At 39.8% G+C, this 17,658-nt stretch overlaps 1 protein-coding gene across 1 annotated transcript in view; it reads left to right on the top strand.

Annotated features, from left to right (window-relative positions):
- The window catches only part of palm1b (paralemmin 1b), a 31,086-nt gene that overhangs the window by 4,412 nt on the left and 9,016 nt on the right, over positions 1 to 17,658 (top strand). The window contains exons 2-3 of the mRNA XM_028000543.1: positions 11,843 to 11,885; positions 13,488 to 13,568. Of these exons, the coding sequence (XP_027856344.1) occupies positions 11,844 to 11,885; positions 13,488 to 13,568 (123 nt within the window). The 5' untranslated portion in view covers position 11,843. The remainder of the gene's footprint in view (positions 1 to 11,842; positions 11,886 to 13,487; positions 13,569 to 17,658) is intronic.

Here is a 17,658-nt window from a genome sequence, read left to right as displayed (position 1 = left end):
TGGATAGTCACTTTTTCTCACCCTCTCTTTAACTAGTCTCCCTCTCCTCACCCCTCTCCTGTGTGCTGCATTGTCATGACGGCTAAGGCAGGAGGGGATTTGTTTTTTTATTTTCACTCGCTTCCCTACAGATCATCTGTCTTCTCATTAACTGTCATTTTAAGCCACTAAGTCTCTTTAATCTCTGAGAGAAACATCCTCAGCCGAGTGTGTTTGTGCACGTTGTGCTAATGCGTGTGTGTTCGGGAGAAAGAGAGACTCTTGTGTCCGCTGTTCAAACCACGCGCACACCCACATTCTCATATGATGATCAGCATAGTTGTTACAAAGATTATTTCAAAAGCACTATTGATATGTGGCAAATGGGGTACAAACATATTTTTATTTGCCGTTAAGGACCTGAACCTGAAAAGAAGACTGTGAACAAATGTTAAATCTCTTGTGGATTTGATAGTTTTTTTTTCTTTGTAATTGTCTTTGTTAAATCCCAGAAGAGGTTTGCTGGAGAGATATGAGACAAACAAGCTTTCTATAAACAATTGCTAACTGTTCTTAAGTGGGGATTGGGAGGTTGCTATGAGGGAAGGCACATATTAGGGTTAATGGTTCCTGTGTTAACATTGAAATGAGATGCTGCTCCAGTAATGCAACTCCATTGTCTCACGGATGTATAAAAAATGCTGACTGACCTGAGAGGCAGAGAGCAAGTAGTAGGATGCAGGAGACGGCGTACTATGAAAATTGGTTGTCTGTGAGGATAAAAGCTCCGGTGTCAGCAGGTCATGTTGGTTCTAAAGCTTTTTCAATGGTTGCTGCATTGAGACGATGGTACAAGTCAATAATTAAAACCTATTATCCTGTTCCTTTCTCATTAACAACCTCTGCTACCCTAGTATCCTGAGATGACGCTCGACTTTTTTTTTTTCTTGATGGACTTGTAGATGTTGATAATTGCTTGATAATTGTGAGGTGAAATAATATGACCATTTTGTAGCATAAAGACAGTTACAAAGTCAGCCTTCTATCACCTGAAGAACATTTCCAGGATTAAAGGACTAATGTCTCAGCCAGATCTAGAGAAACTCATCCATGCGTTCATCTTCAGTCGTATTGATTACTGCAACAGCGTCTTCACAGGTCTGTCCAACAAATCAATCAAACAGCTGCAGCTGATCCAGAATGCTGCTGCTCGCGTTCTCACTAAAACCAGGAAGATAGAGCACATAACACCAGTTTTTAAGTCCCTCCTAAAGCAGCTGAAACACTGACTTCCTTTAAATCTCAACTAAAAACCCACCTGTTTAGGATTGTATTTGAAAGGTAATCAATTACACATTTAATGATGGAACTTGACTTAATGTCATGGTCTGATTGTTGATTCTATGTTGAAATTGCTCAAAAATCCGTGAAAGAGGTGTACGGAGCCTCGTGCCGGAAGCCCATTAAAATGCTGTTTACATCGTTTTAAACTGTGTGATTGTGAGTGTGAGGGGGAATAAAAATAGCAATAGGTATTTTGTTCCATATAACACAGCAGGAGTGCAACAGGTAAACCTTTTATGGATGCAAACTCGACTAAAAACCCACCTGCTTAGGATTGTATTTGAAACGTAATCAATTACAAATTTATTGGTGAAACTTGACTTAATGTCGTGTTTTGGTTGTTGATTCTATGTTGCATTGTGTTTCTGTGTTTGATATGATGTAAAGCACTTTGAAATGCTGAAATGTGCAAATAAAATGTATAGATAAAATTTGATTGATTGATTGACCAAGAGACATTCTGATGATGACAAGCTACTGGATTGTAGCTACAACTGCCATGGAGCAGTCTGACAGAATTGAGGCTGCGATTTTGCGCCATCAGCCCTTAAAACCAACACCTGCAAAGAAGGCAGATGAAGTGTCTTTCCCAGGGACACAAATGACAAAGTCAGGGGGTCCAGGAAACCAAGCGGCAAACCACCGATTGCAGGGCGAACCGCTACTGCTGTCAACACCAAATTCTTCTATGAGATTGTTTCTGACATATTCCTGCAAGAACTAGACTTATCTAATTTTTTGGCCCAATTCTGATTTTCTTTTTAAGAACTATACCGTTTGTAAAACCATTTGCATTTTGAAGCCTTTGTTTAATCAAAGCATATACCTGTATTGTCCCAAGTGTTGCCCGCAATCATTTTTAGCCCTTGTTGCTGGATCTATGGCTGCAATTCAAGAATGAGATAAATTTGTTTGGCTGAAAACTCTTTTAATTGTTTTGGGCAAGAATTTCACTAACTAAAATCATGTTAAAATAGAAAATGTCAAGTACAACACAAGATATTCATCTTTTTTTAAGCCAAAACTTCCAACAACTATTTCACAGGACCCGAAGCTTCCAACAATTTTCAACAAACATGCAATACCCTGTTTGTGGTTAGCTCTCTGAATATCTTTTCTACAAAAATCACACTAACTTATTACATTGAATAAAATATTTGGAGACCAGTCCGCTGTTTTTGCCATTCACAAAAATTATTTCTGGTGAAATGAAAGCTAAATTAAAGGATTTTATTTTTAAGAAATCTGAATTTTACTAAACTCAACAAAAGGTTGCGTCAAAGAACTTGTCACTAGATGTCTTCATAGACTGAAAACAGTAGTTTTTAGTTTGGTTATAAGATGAACAAAGACGTGCAATATTTTGCCATTTTACCTTCTGATCACTGGTAGACCGATTTCAACCACTGACCACTGAATGGTGCATTCACTTGTATCAGGTTGTCTCATAATTGTGTACACCTGGTTCAAATTTGTTACGCATCCTCCATATCCTCCAAAATATTTCCTCTATTAACAATACCATTATGCAGCCCACTCCCTACTCCACATTGACATAAATCTACACAATGGCGTAACTCAGAGACAAAGCTTTGCTTTATTCTGTAGAGATAAATCTAAGAAAGAGCCATTCCTTAAATGCAAAGGGCCCGTTTGCACTGATTTGTAACAACACAAGCATGGGCCAAAGGGGAGTGAACAAGTCGGACCTTTAATCACATGTTAAAAAGATCCATGTCGAATTTTTTTCTGCGTTGCCAGAGTGATGAGTGTAGCCTCAGCAATAAATCTCCAAATAGGTCACAAGTAGAGTGCTTTTTAAGTTAACACTGGGGAAAAGTGGAGCTGAGAAATATTTTGTATATTTTTGAAAACTGATTTCAAAATCTAAAAAGGTGTCAATGTCGTCTTACCTGTGATACTATATAAATCCCAAGAGCAATGTGTTAAGCTCAGAGGTAGAGTCTAACACTGGTTTTAGTAGATTTTAAATATCTTGTAAAACTGATAATATTCCTATATACACAACACAACTCAATATTAGCAGATATTAACCTAAGCAATTTTACAATTCAAGTAATTTATTTCCTTCACTTGAACAACATTCATATTTAACAGTAAAGGTATGCTGGGTGAGGCTAAAAGCTTTATCCCCCTGCTAGTTGTGAATCAACAGTTCACTCTAAGTGCAGGTATTCTTTTATGCAATGGAATTGAAACTGTGAGCAGTATATATAGCCTGGGCTGTTCCAGGGGCCAGTTGTGGCAACTCAGTGAAGTCTGGATCTGACGTTGTGGTCGCCGGTTGAGGTTATGTTTGTTCAGCTCTGCAGGGGCTTCGGGTGGCGGGCTGTGGGCTGCTGGCTTTGGGATGGCAGCAGGTAGAAACGTCGGTTGTCCGTGCCGTCAGTGTCCCCTGCACTGCTGCATGTTATGTCCATGACTGTGAATGTGACAGGCAACTTCCTGATATGAGTATTGTGGTGATATCAGCCTCCTATCCCCTCTGTGACACTGATTACCGGTTTTCTGCAGGCAGCTTTTTCCTCCAATTCTGTACACACTTAAGCACACACACATGCACGACACATGCATAGCAGACACATTTTGTTGTTCATATCTTGTTATTGTTTTCCTATCTTTATTTTTTCTTGTTGGTTTTTTCAGTATCAAGTAATGAAAGTCAGGGGAATGGTGGACTTCTCCCTCTAGTAGAAGGCAGCCAGACCCACCACAATGTTTACCTAAACTATAAGTACAGGCCGTAAAAAGAAGATGGTACGTTTCTGTGGTTTACCAGATCTTGTAGTTGTTTGAAAATTATCCTAATCTAGCACTGAAGCTATTTGGCAGCAAGAACTGCGGCCATCTTTAAGGTCTTGTGATAAATGTAGACGTATTTTATCTAAAAATATTACCCCACTGACTGCATTTTCAGTTTGAGTTGCTCACTACTCTGAGAATATTGTGTGTTTTTTATACACCCAATAAAATATGACATTCACCTACTAATTTGACAAAACTTGATCTGAAATCATCAGATTTCATCAGGTTTTATGTAGTAGTTATTCCTGAAATTTTGATTGCAAGAAAGACAACAATAGCCTAGTCAGAGAAAGTAAAATGAGAGTTCTTCTTGTCTTAACCAATTGCGAAGAAGAGACGAACTCTTCATGGCGTGTCTTTTGATTTCCCAAGAAATTAGTAGAGGTCATATTGATGCAACAAAATACCAGGCGCTGTATTGCAATATACTAGAGTTGGCAAAGTAAGATGTTAAAAGTGCTTTTTGGTCGTCTTGATCCCACCACCCCTCGTCACAACTCCACCCTGCATTTCTCAACCAGCGCGTGGTTTCCCATTTGTCCTCACGACGTGCATGTTATACAGTGCTTCATTTGTGCTTTTGACATGGGTGTCGCACAGCGCTGTCCTCCTCTGACTGCCGCAATGGCAGCGCTGTTATTTACTGCTGACCCAAAAGAAGGGAACTAGTTTTACCCTGTGACCCTGGAAGACTTAACATGTGACCTCAGCGGACTTCCTTTGGTTTTTATTGGCACCGCAGTGTTTACGTTTGGCACAGTGTCTGTTGTGCCTCAGAGAGGAGGCTGCCGAGTGTGCATGTGTGGTGGTGACGAGGTCACGGTGTGGGTGTTTGGCCTGAGACAAGAGCTTGGTTGGAGGGGGAAAAAAGGCACAGATATTGTTGTGCGTGTCCTCTTGTGGCCTGAAGGAAGGAAGTCGACGACGTGAACAGCAGTGAGGAGAAAGAAGTGCCACTTCAATAATGAGAGTGTGAAGTGATGTGAGATTAGCTTCCTCTCTCAGAGTACCTGATCTTTTTTTAATCCAGGCCTGGATTATTAAACTAATCAGTCAGACTTTAAAAGTAATATCTGCCCTGAAAAAAATTATATATATATATATATATATATATATATATATATATATATATTCATTTTTAAAGCTGCCCCTTTATCAGAGTGGTTTTGAGACTGAGTCTGTTAAAAGGTTCCTGCTGCTATGAGTTTGCAAGCAAATGAACGCCTCTTCGTTGCTTAGATAAACAAATTAATTTATGGTAATAGTTTAAAGGTGTTTATGTACCGACATATCATAAGTGGGATCATTAAAAGCTGTTTTTTAGTTCATTAGTAGCAGTGTTTTCTGTGAAAGAGAGCCGCTCTATGAGAACAGCTGAGCTACAGTATATTGTCAATTTTAATTGGTTTGTAATGGTGTAATTGGTTATTAATCGATTAAAGACATAAAAATATGTAGCTCAGTTCAGCTTAATGTTGCCACGATGTAAGATGGAGTTATTCCTGCCTGTTATAATTTAATGCAGTTTAATTTTATTTCTTTTTCTTCCAAGGCTATTACGTAATTGTTTTGGTTTAGGTTTTTCATGAAAATACTCATTACCAATAGAGATAGAAACCGTTTCTCTCAGGTTTCTAATATGAACTCATTCTTGTTTATTAGGGCATGAAAGTAAATTCAAAATATTTGATACCTAAATTAGGACCGCGAATGGTTTTAGAGGCTTTATGACTGCTTACATACAATTGGATTTCAGCAATTTTGGCAAAATCTAGTTTTCTATCCTCTGAATATCCAATAATTCTGACAACGCAGGTAACAAATCTGGCCTGTAAAGTTTCCAAAACCACCAGCACATATTAAAAGTTCTCTGCTCCTCCACAATCAGCTTCAGTCTTACTGGGGAGGCAAAAACATTATTAGTACTTTTCATCAGCCTGTCGGCAACTTGATATTGTTTCAAGTCAGTGGTTCTTTATTGAAAGCGTTCACCCTTTAGAGTGCTATTATGCAGTTATTTGAACCTGCAGCATCCATGTTTGAACACATCAAGGAGCACAAAATTCATTTTTATTATTATTATTATTGTTATTATTACTAAGATTTTACATGTAAGTCTAGAATATTCCCTGGATCCCTTGATCTTTCCGAGCATATGCATGTGACTTTGTTTGTAGAAGTAGTTGTAAAATAGATATTAAATCAGCTCAAGCATTTTAAAGTAAGGCGTTTAGTCACTGATAATCAACAGATGCCAGGAAACAACATAAATAAGTCTAAAAGGAATCTGTGATTAAGACGACTGCTGTAATGTGTCACTAAAGATAATTATGCGTGAAACGGAGGCAGATGTCCGACAATGTGAGTGGTGTCATGTTGGTATGCCATGTTCTTGCTGACCTTTATGCACTCAGACTGCGTTACGTTAATAATTGATGCGGTGCTTCTGTGTCAAAATGACTCTAACAATCAGCTTTCTTTTACAAAAGCAAACAATTATACTTAAAAACAAGATGTTTCTGTCACATGAAATAAAACATGTTAGGTATAAATGTTGTAGGAAAACAAAAGCAGTTGTAGGGAAAATTGCCGTCATTATGTACCCTGCCAGTTTCTGTTAGAAAACATTGCATCTGTAAACTGTAAAGCTTATTTGTCTTCAGATCTGCATAATGTTCTCAATCAGTGACGGGCACCGTACATTATTAATTATGTAGCTTCGTAGGAACTAAGTTCATTTCTTTTAGGGGATTCATTGGAGTTTCACAGAGCAAAAGTGTACACTGGAGCCAGAGGATTATGAGCAAAATGTGGTTAGAAAACATGATGGTGCACTTTGCAGCCAGTTAATGTGTTCCTGGAAACGCTGCGACTGCAGAGCACCCAACAGAAAGAAAAGGATGACTGTGTTTTACCGGCTTAGGCTGTTACACACCTGCTTTGTCATACTGCCAGAAACATATGTTCCAACCCCACTGGCTGTTAAAGATCACATCCGTTTCCAGCTTTTTCTTGATCGACATTTTGTATCACTTACATTTATCTGATTCCATATGTCATTGTACCCCGTCTGTAAGTGACTTCCTGCCTCCCTCGTTGTCTTCCTTTTACTGTGACAAATGTAATTACTCTCCTAACGATGCCACATAGCTTTTCCCTCTGTGTGTGTAGTTTGTTTAAGAGGCAGCAGAACACCAGCCTGCATTTGTACGCCAAGATCCGCCAAGTTTCTTTGGAATGCTTTTTAAATTTGTCACATCAGTTACGGAGCTTGGACAAGCGCTACTGAACCTTGAATTTTGTTTAAAACAAAATGGAAACAGTCAACAAAAATCAGGCCGTGATCGCCTGACATATAAGTTACGTTGTGTTTTATAATACGTACTAAATGGACGCTTTATTTGATACTCCTGTTCACCTGCTCAACTTCATTGGACAGTAATTGATTTGAAAAACGTTGTCTGACCAGCCAAGTTGCATATCCAGCTGCAGATAGCATTAGTCCATCTTTCCTTGTGTCAACGGTTTGAACTAATAGAGGTGGTCTAATGGTGTGAGGTACAGATTCTGTTTGCTAATTATTTAGATACTATACCTGTGAGGTATTTGGTGATTCTTGCTTTTTTATGGAGCATAAATGTTCCAGAAAGTAAGATAAAAAATCGGTGCTGTTTCAATGCCAAAATAGGTGACGTCAACCAGAATCAACTTTTTGAATAAGTCCTTGTTATTAAGGCAGTTATCGTGAATTCTTCATATTTCTAAGAATCCAAAGCATAAAGACATTATCAGTACTTGAATTATTTATCACCAGTTTTATTATTATTGCAACATTCACCAATATAATCACATTTCTTCCTTATAACACGCAGCCCGGGTGCTAACCATGCGTATCCTTTTATGACCACAGTGAGCAGGGTCCAACCCTTTTCTTGCTCGGTGTGCCAAATCAAGTGCCAGGTGAGTTCGAGACTCATTCTTAGCTTTGTCCTCTTAACTCCTGCGCCCATATCTGATGATAACATACGAGGACTACTGAATTTTTGTTGTAGGGTTTTGGTTTTTGTTCGGCACTGCAGGATTATCAGTGACCCGTCCCCCTCTGAAACCTATCTGGTGACTCTGGGAATGCCTGCCTTCAGAGTGAATTCTGAGTTGCTGGATTTGCCCGTCTAACACAAACCTGTTTTCGAACCTAACTTACTGTCAACTGTATACTGTCTATCAGTCTTTTCTTTGTGATGCTTGTTCATTCACTAATTCATAGAAAACTAGTCGTGAACAATATCGTAAGCATAGTCATATTCAGCTGAAACGTGTGTAATAAAATCATCAATACAGTCATCCTGCATTCTTAATGGTTAAGGAAATCACAATAATGAGCTGTGAATGTTAGCATCCGCCGGCTGGGTGCCCGATGACCCCAGGCTAAAATCAATGACAGTCCATGTCGATCAATGTAGTGTGCAGCTTCTGTGCACCAGTTTCTGTATGCAGCGTGGCAAAGTTAGCAGAACAACCAAAGATGTGAATAGAATTTCAAACAGGACTTCAGTGCAGCAGGTCCATTACGAGGGGACACATGTAGGCAATGAGAGGACAATTTGATCACAGGCTGTTTTTCTGACAACTACCAGTGAGCCTATTTATTATTTCAGAAGCAGGCTTTTTTTGGTCTGGAACATTACTTGAAAACTTTAGCGTGATTTTTCCTCATTTGGGCATGCAAAAAAGTCTTCACAGATAACACTGACTAGTTCTAATAATAATAATAATGACAGGTTCAGATAAGCGATAAATATTTATAACATTAGTTCTAGGTTATTTTATTTTTTACAGTTCTAGTCTATCATGTCAAACATTTTCTTTATGCGGAGAATTTCCACATGCCATTCTCACATGTGCTTTCATTCCTCCTGATTTTGCTTGATTGGCCTGACAGGTCAAATGAGGAAAAAAAAAAGAAAGAAAGAAAATCCAGGAAGTATAATATGACTGTGTTTGTGTGTGTGCTTGAGGGGTTGATCAGATGATTGCTGTTCTCTCTCTCTCTTTTTTTTTTTCCGAAGCATCTCCATGTGATGCTGATGTGGCTTGATGAAAAAACCGTCTGTTTGTTGAGGTCACTCATATGATTGCTGTACAGGAGTGTGACGAGTCCTATAACCCGCATGTTTGAGACCCACTGCAGTCCTGGAGGTTCAGAAGACTCCAGTTCACACCAGGGCTGACATAAGAGCTGTTGACTCTGTGTGTTTTCAGCCCTCATAATAAGCTCCGTGAATTAGTGCCAGCTAATTCGCACTGTGACAGTGGGAGTCTTGCCACCCAACAGGAGCGGTGACACCACTTCAGCACGTGTTTTGCACCGAAGCATGTCGGTTTAGGTGGTCGGGGTCATGCAGAGTTGTTCCGTTGTTGCTTGTTTGAGAGAGTTTGATTTAGAGAAGGGAGGAAAACTAAAGCTTCCCTTCCTCAGCAATGAAAACATTGCTTTGTGTTGCAAAAATCTCCTCCAATCTGTGCAAAAAGCTATCATTTACACAATCTCAAAATAGTTTTCCCAGTTTTTTTCTTTCTCAAGCGAGAGCGAGACAGGCTCCAAACAGAGTGGGAGAACTCAATATCTTTTCCTGAGGTTGCAGCTATTGATAATTTGACACCGACTCAGTAAATTAGACTTGTTAACCATCCCCATCACTGGGCTACATTGATTTCCACATTTAAGTTCTGCTCTACAGGGGTGTATTTTCATGGCTTTAATCGTAAGTATCTCTTCATTAGGCAATTATCTTTAGCTTTGATGAAGCTATGTTTGAGTATATGAAAACTAATGTTATCAATCTGAAACATTTGCAGTTGCTTTTACACATCAACTTATAATAAATGCAAGTTTGCAGTTTCGTTTTCTTAAAGAAGTTGAAGCAGTTTTACTTTCTGTGAACAATCACATTGTCACATATAACAGGTGGTATTTTATTTAGAATGAAATGACAAGGATTTAATTGTATTCCATTCATAAAAGTGCCATTCTGCTCCTCTTCTGCTGACAAAAACAAAACTTATCTGGGTTGTAACTAAAGAAATGTCAATGGATATTTTTGGCAGATGCCAAATCTCATGTTTAGAGGGATAAACATAGGCATGCTTTGCATACATTCTACTCACAGTGTCCCATTCAGCAGACACGCCTCTCAGCAAGAGAGAGAGAGCAGTTTCAGTGGAGGATATCCAGTAAAAAGAACTGACTGTGTCTTCTCTCTTACACAACACTCTTGGCTGATTAATACTTTTTCACTTCTTATCTAGACATGCACTGATCAAATCCTTCTGATCTCTTTTGACTTGCTGATACCTATTTTGGCAAATTCTCATTTCTCTCCAGGAACTATATCGTTTATAAAAATTCAAAATAGTTTGCACTGGTCTTGTATTCATTTTAGTAAAAGAGGCGTTGTCACACTGTGTGAGATGGGGTTTTGCTTTTATTTGTTTAGAAAGCAATATGAATACAGAACTGACATAACATTATTTAGCATTAGCAACTGTAAACACCTGTTACTAACGGCAACCTTTTGCATATGCACAATATGGCATGTGAGCAATCCCAGTAAAGCTTTGTTTTACTGGGATCTACTGAAATCTAGTAAAAGAACTAAAACCTTGTTTTACTGAGATTGCTCACGCTCATAGACAAACTAATTAGAGTTGATATTTAAACCAAACAAAGACAAGTTACAGTTGACATTTAATACTCTCTTTGCCTATTTTATTTGTGATTAAAGTGCTCAGCATTAGTAACTGTAAAAATTTGCCTTTGTGTGTGTTGCCAGTGCGGAATTAAGACCCCAACATTAACTCTGAGGTTTAGAGCAGCTGTTATTACCATAAGAGGAGCCTCTGTGTATTCCTTAGAGAATCTAGATCTTTACCTTATAAATTATAATTATACTTCCAGTTTCTATGGTTTAGAGTTTCTTTTAAAGTTATGCTTTATTGAGCAAAGAGCAATATAAGATCTAACCCTTCAGGAGTTTTAGAAATTACTATTTCAAATGCAAACGATTATTTTGTTTCTTACATTCATATTGATGTTAATACTATAAAACCATGGTGTTTTTTTTATGTGGCTGGTCTAAATTACCAGTCTTGTTGTCGTGTGCTTTTTGTTGGTATTCGAAAGCCTTCTTCCAAAGGAAATATCACATTTAATAACCATTCCTGAAGGTTGTGACCTGTCATTCGTATAATCGTAACATGAGCCTTTAGTGGAGACTTATTATGACTATTATAAGTCAGCTCAGCGTCCCATCTCAGTAGGGCAACAGTCACAGTCATTCCACTCTGGCTTTAAATCTTGCTTCCGTCCATCCTCCATCCTGGATCTCTGGTCTGGAACCCATTAGAGCAGGAATCTCCAGCAGCGCCATGATTCCACATTAGCATTGCCTACCCTGTCTCACCCTGACAGGAAAGAGACACTGCCTTAGTGCCAAATAGACCAAATATTTCACTTCAGTCACTGGAAAGTCATTGGAAAGTGCAGGTTTGTTGAGCGAACGCTCCTCTAGAAGAGAACTGCTCACCAAAGGGCGCTAAATGTAATCTTGATGGTCGCAGATATTTGGGGTTCCAAATATCTGCTGCTAAATCGGTCTAATTTTTTTTTTTCTCTCTCTCTCTCTTTTCTCAGGATGGCAGAGGTGTCACAAGAGGAGAGACTCCAGGTCATTGCTGTAAGCTATATCCACATGTAGACACACACGAACACACTGCCTGTTTCTTCCCAGCTCTTGCAGACTGCACATCAGGCCACGCGGACGGCTGTAGAGACAACAAATCATTGCTGCCTGTCGAGGTCTGATAGGAAGGCTTAATGACAACCTTTTAGAGCCCATCTTCTCCCCCCATTAGTAGGCATCTACAGCTAATGGTGTAGATACAGCTTGCTCCTTTTTTTTTTGCTGTCTAACTCCAGGTATCTCACTCAGCTGTTTGATGTCTGTTTCTTTTCTGTTGTGTTAAAACAAAACAAACAAAAAAAATACAGATAAGAAATGCATTTTTTTTAATGTTTTTTTTAATCAAGAAAATCAAGCATCTAGTTTTTTAAAAACGCCAGGGGTTTTTAGAGAAATTCTTGGCCGACTGAATGATTTGTGCACTGCTTTGTATCACACAAACGTCCAGAAATCCAAGCTGATAAGTCCATTTTTTTAAGAGTCTGGCTGGAGAAAAGCAAGTGCATATTTTCCACCCAGCAAATTCTAGGAATTATTAATGAATTCAAGGATTTACCAAAATTTCCCTGACCCCCTAATCATCTATTTTAACTTCATGTGGAGTTGCGTGCAAGAAATCCAAATCCTTCCCTTGGGTGACATTACAAAAAGCTCACTTGTTTCAACTATTTTTGCAAAAATATGATTATGCGTCTGGCAGTGTGTTTTGATATTTTATAAAATAGTCAAAAAATGTCATACTGATCTTTTCCACTCGGTGCAGGTAGTTGCAGTCTGTCTCACAATTTTAACATTTTATTTTAATGCCTTTCCAGTCATATCATAACTTGTTACATAAATAGTCCAAATCAGCATAGTGTCATACAACAATCGTGTTTCTATTGTTTCTGAGGGTCAACTGACTTTTTGCTGGATGAACTCATTTGTTTGTAGGCAGGGATTTACACCCTGCACTGTTGGCTACGACTCATTTGATTTTTTTTTTTTTATTATTGTTATTTATTTATTTCTCAAAATGAAATCATTTCACAGGTTTCTATCAGGGAAAAGCTGGAAAGAAACCACACTCACACACACACACACACATACCTCCAAGCCAGCCGGTTTGGATTCCCTCATGACTCGAACCTTGAGAGAATCCAGCTGCCTCCTAAAAACCAAACTGCTGTCAACCTTTTTGGAGACGCGCCGCAAAACTTAACACGAGCACTTTGCAGACTGCCATCCAAAGCCGGCCTGAGGCATAAGTAAGCCCTAAGCCGGCAGTGGCCCCGAAGACCAATTGAACTCTGACACAGGAGATATCTTTGTGAAGTTAACTCTGAAAACGTTTTCATACCTAAAAAGTTTTTTTTAAATTCATTTATATGAATGAATGTAATCTTTAAATCTCGCAAGATGAATTCTGCTCAGAGTCCTTTTTTAACGACAGGCCAGCGCTCCTCATGCCAACAGTCGTTGAAAGCAACTGTCGTAACAATAGTCAGTAAAATCAAGTCAGCTCGATAATGTTGCCGGTGATGTTGCCCTCATTTTTACTTGGTTCAAAACTCTGTGGCCCGGTTTGTGAGAGATCTCGTGTCTGTGTGGCGACAGGAGAAGAGGAAGAAGCAGACAGAGATTGAAAACAAGAGGAGGCAGCTTGATGACGACCGACGGCAACTCCAGCATCTCAAGGTAGTAATGCGCCTCCTTCCACTTGTCTCTATGTTTTTACATTTATACCTCGGTGAGGACAATCCTTTGGGAAGACAAATGCTACTCTGTTGGTGAGACTGTCTTCTATCCTCACTGCACAGAAATCTTCACCTGCTTACATTATTGGTTCCTTATCTCCTTTATGTAAATGTGGTGAAATTTTCATTTAAAAAAAGCCCAAGGAAATTAGCTAAATAGCTACAGCTACACATCATAGTTACAACAGAAATGTCTGACTTTACCCAGGCAGCCCCTCAAAAACTCAGTTTGCTTATAAAAATGTTAAAACAGAAGGAGAATTGATTAATACAATGCCCTGGAGAAATACTCATACCCCTTGTACTTTTCACATTTTGTAACTTTAATGTATTTTCAGTGAAGTTTTATGTGACACACTAAAAATATGTAGTGCATAATTTTGAAGTGAAGACAATACATTGAATGTTTTTTCACACCAATTGAAATCTGAAAAGTGTGGCGTGGATTTCTGTTCTCCAGCCCCGAATAGTTACTTTGTAATAGAGAGGCGATTAACGATTAACGCGCCCCTGGGGGACGCCGTCTCTGTCACTGTCCCTGCTGGACAGAAGCATCGCATGTTTGCTGTCTTTCACATAAAATCACATTAAAACATCTAGAGAAACACTGCAATAAAATGCGAAAGCAAAACACTGGGCCAACCAGAGGCAGGATCGCAATGCACATTCTGACTGAAGGCACGGTTTTAACGCTGTTTGAAATGCACTCGAGCTCTCCACTGATGAAATCCAAATCTGTGTCATCTGCACCCCCTCACGCCTCTCCCTGGGCAGAACTTGAAGCAGGATCACTGCCGGGCAGGCCTCTGTTTTTCTCTTTTCTTTTCTTTTTTTTTGGAGTCAAAGCTGCTATACACCCACACAACAACATTAAACTCTCCAATGTTGCAGCCCAACACAGTGAGATACTCCCTCACCGCCGCTGTCACGGAATGTTCAGAATGGACCGCAGATAACGCCATCAGCTCCTCCACATGCTGTTTATGCGCGCGCGCACACACACACACACTTAATATATCTGAACCAAGGCTATTGTCAGTGTATGTGTCAGCGCTATCGAAGCTTATTTCGTCCTGGGACAGTTCAGCAGCTCAAAGATGGGAGCAAAAGGTCGAGGTTCGTGTGCGCCTGTGTGGGCGTTTGGTGTTTGTAAAAAGTAATCGTGACCTGCGCCGTTACCCCTGCGCGCTCCCGCTTTTTCTATTTTCAGAGTAAACCATTGTGAGGGTGTGGGTGCACATGCGTGTGCTTGTTTCTGTGTGCATGCCTCATAATGAGAAAAAAACAAAAGAAAACACAGAACCTCCAGACAATGCAGTGAGCTTTGGCAAAGGAAACAGATTTTTGTCCCACTCCCAGCAACAGGAAACTGTTCTTACACCCACCGCACCCCCGTTTTCGTCTCACACGCACACGCTGACACAAACAGGCATAAGGGGGCTAAGAAGGAAGTGTAATCACACTGTGGAGAAGCATGGGAAGACTCTTTCTGCACTGTGCATGTCTCTGTTTTTTTTTACACAGGCAGCATTAATCTGAAAAAGTCAAAAAATTGCCTCATTCAACAAACCACTAATCTAGCCTCATACATACAAGGACTCATTTCTTGCAGTGAAGATGAAATTCTAAGATGATGAAAAGACATTAGATTAATGCTGATATGAAGTCAGGCAAAAATTAGCATTCGATTTTTGTCAAAATAAATCTTGATTTTCACCAACTGAAGCCGTTATTGTGAATATGTCATGTTCTAAACGAACATAACTTTATAAAAGTGCATAGAACGAAATATCTTTACTAGTTTTACAACTTTGCTGGTTCATGTAGAATTGAAAAAGGAAAAGAAAGAATTAAGAAAAATATTTCCTGTTTTAATAAGAAAACTTCTCTCTGTACAAGGCAATACGTTTCTAAATCTCACTCATTAAAACTTACTAAGATTCATCCTTTCCTGGTTATTCTACATAAAGCTGCAATGAAATACTACAATGTTTTTCCTAAAATGCACAATTCTTTGTTTTTTACTTATCCCCATGTTGAAAATAACAGTGAAAGGTTCAGATACAACATGGGCTGTCAACACATCATTTTGGTACTTTATAAAAAAAGTCATCAAAAAAATCAAACATATATCCATCCATTTATGCATTGTATAATAACCCTTAGTCTTCCAGGGTTGCGGGGATGTCAGACTCGACAAAACAGGCTGACTCTTTTGAAATGGGCTTGTGCTAGAAAGCTTCCGAATTTCTCCACATTTTCCCTCAGAAGAGTTGTCAAATATTCGCCAGCCGTTTGCCAGAAGCCAACCGTTAGGTATTGCAACACGGTGGAGTTAATTGGGAATAACAGTTGCATAAAATCATAGGGAGGCACACATTGGGCATAGATCACCGGTTTTCTGCAGAGTCAATAGCTAAAGCCTTCCAAACTTTAGGAACAGTGCGTACAGAGCTTTATGGGATGGGTTTCAGTGACCGGACAGCTGCTTCCAAGCATTACGTCAGCAAAGTAAAGTGCCACATGTAGTGATGTAACAGAGTAGTGGAGCTGTGTTCTCTGGTGAGACAAAGTTACGCCTCTCTGTTTGGAAGATATGAGGAACATATGAGGGTTTGACAGCTATCCGGAAAACAGCTTTTCTCTGACTGCACTGTATAAAGTTTGGTGCAGAAGAGATTCAGTGTGTGGGGTTGTTGTTCAGGGCCTGTCCTCAGTTCCTTTTATTGCAATGAATGAAACTCTTAATGTTGTAGTATTCCAAGACATTTGGTTGATTTCATGCTCTTCACTCTGTGGGAATAGTTTGAGAATGGCCCCTATGGTTATGACATGACTGTGACAGAGCAACGTTCCTAAATTTGTGAATGGGCAAGTTTGCTTTCAATGTACTTGACTGACCTGCACAAGGCTGTACAAAAGGGCGGAGATTGTAAGCTGGACCTTCAGGTCCAACATCAGTGTCTGACCTCAGCAATGTACAGTACAGACCAAAAGTTTGGACACAACTGTGTGTCCAAGCTTTTGGTCTGTACTGTACATCTGGAAGAGCTATCAAAAATTCCCCTAAGCACACTTTCAAACTTTGTAAACTCCCTTCCCAGAAGAGTTGAAGCTGTTGCAATTGCAAAGGGTGGGCCAACAGTAATTTAAACCCTATGGATTAGGAATGGGACGTCATTAAAGTTAATGTGACCCAATACTTTTGAGACTTCGACTCGGCCACTTGTATGTTGGTTACTTTCAGACGTATACTGAAAAATTCCATCATCTAAAGCAGGGGTGTCAAACTCCAGTCCTCAAGGGCCGGTGTCCTGCAACTTCTAGATGTGCCTCTGCTGCACCACACCTGAATAGAATAATTAGGTCATTGGCAGGATTCTGGAGTACTTGTCTACACAAGGAGGAGGTAATTGAGCCATTTCATTCCAGTGTTTTGTACCTGTGGCACATCTAAAAACTGCAGGACAGCTGCCCTTGAGGACTGGAGTTTGACACCTGTGAGCTAAAGAGTAAAGAAAAAAAAAGTTCAAAAACAGTTTCAAGTATTTCATTGAACTCATATTAAGTTGAACGACAAACTTGGTTTCGGTAAACTTGGGTCGCGAAAGATGACTCCTGAAGCGAGGCTCTCCTGTCTACAGCTGCTCGTTTCATTTGGATGTGCGCACCGGCCTGACGCGCGTCTGTCTGTGTGCACCCTGTGTCCCAGTTCCGCCCTTTGTCTGCTACGTTAGCAGCTTTTACTGCGAGGAACAATGGAACGAGACGTAGCTTCAGCACTCGGGCTTTATGACTTTTTCACGCAGCCTGGTGTGTGTGCGCACGCATGCTTGGGTATGCATGAGTGAGCCAGTTAAGTGATGTCAGGCGTTAGAGTAGTAGGGTGTGGCGAGAGAACAAAACTGAGAGACAGCGGGGGAGAGAGAGAGAGATGGAGGATGGGGTGAGTCGGGGGTTGGATTCAGTGCCCAGGAGACCTTGCAGAGCTGGGGAATGAGGAGTGTTGAATTACACCGTGAGACTGTGTG

The sequence above is a fragment of the Xiphophorus couchianus genome, chromosome 19 (genome assembly GCF_001444195.1).
Source record: "Xiphophorus couchianus chromosome 19, X_couchianus-1.0, whole genome shotgun sequence".
Taxonomy (NCBI): Eukaryota; Metazoa; Chordata; class Actinopteri; order Cyprinodontiformes; family Poeciliidae; genus Xiphophorus; species Xiphophorus couchianus.
This window is presented reverse-complemented; position numbering and strand designations above follow the sequence as displayed.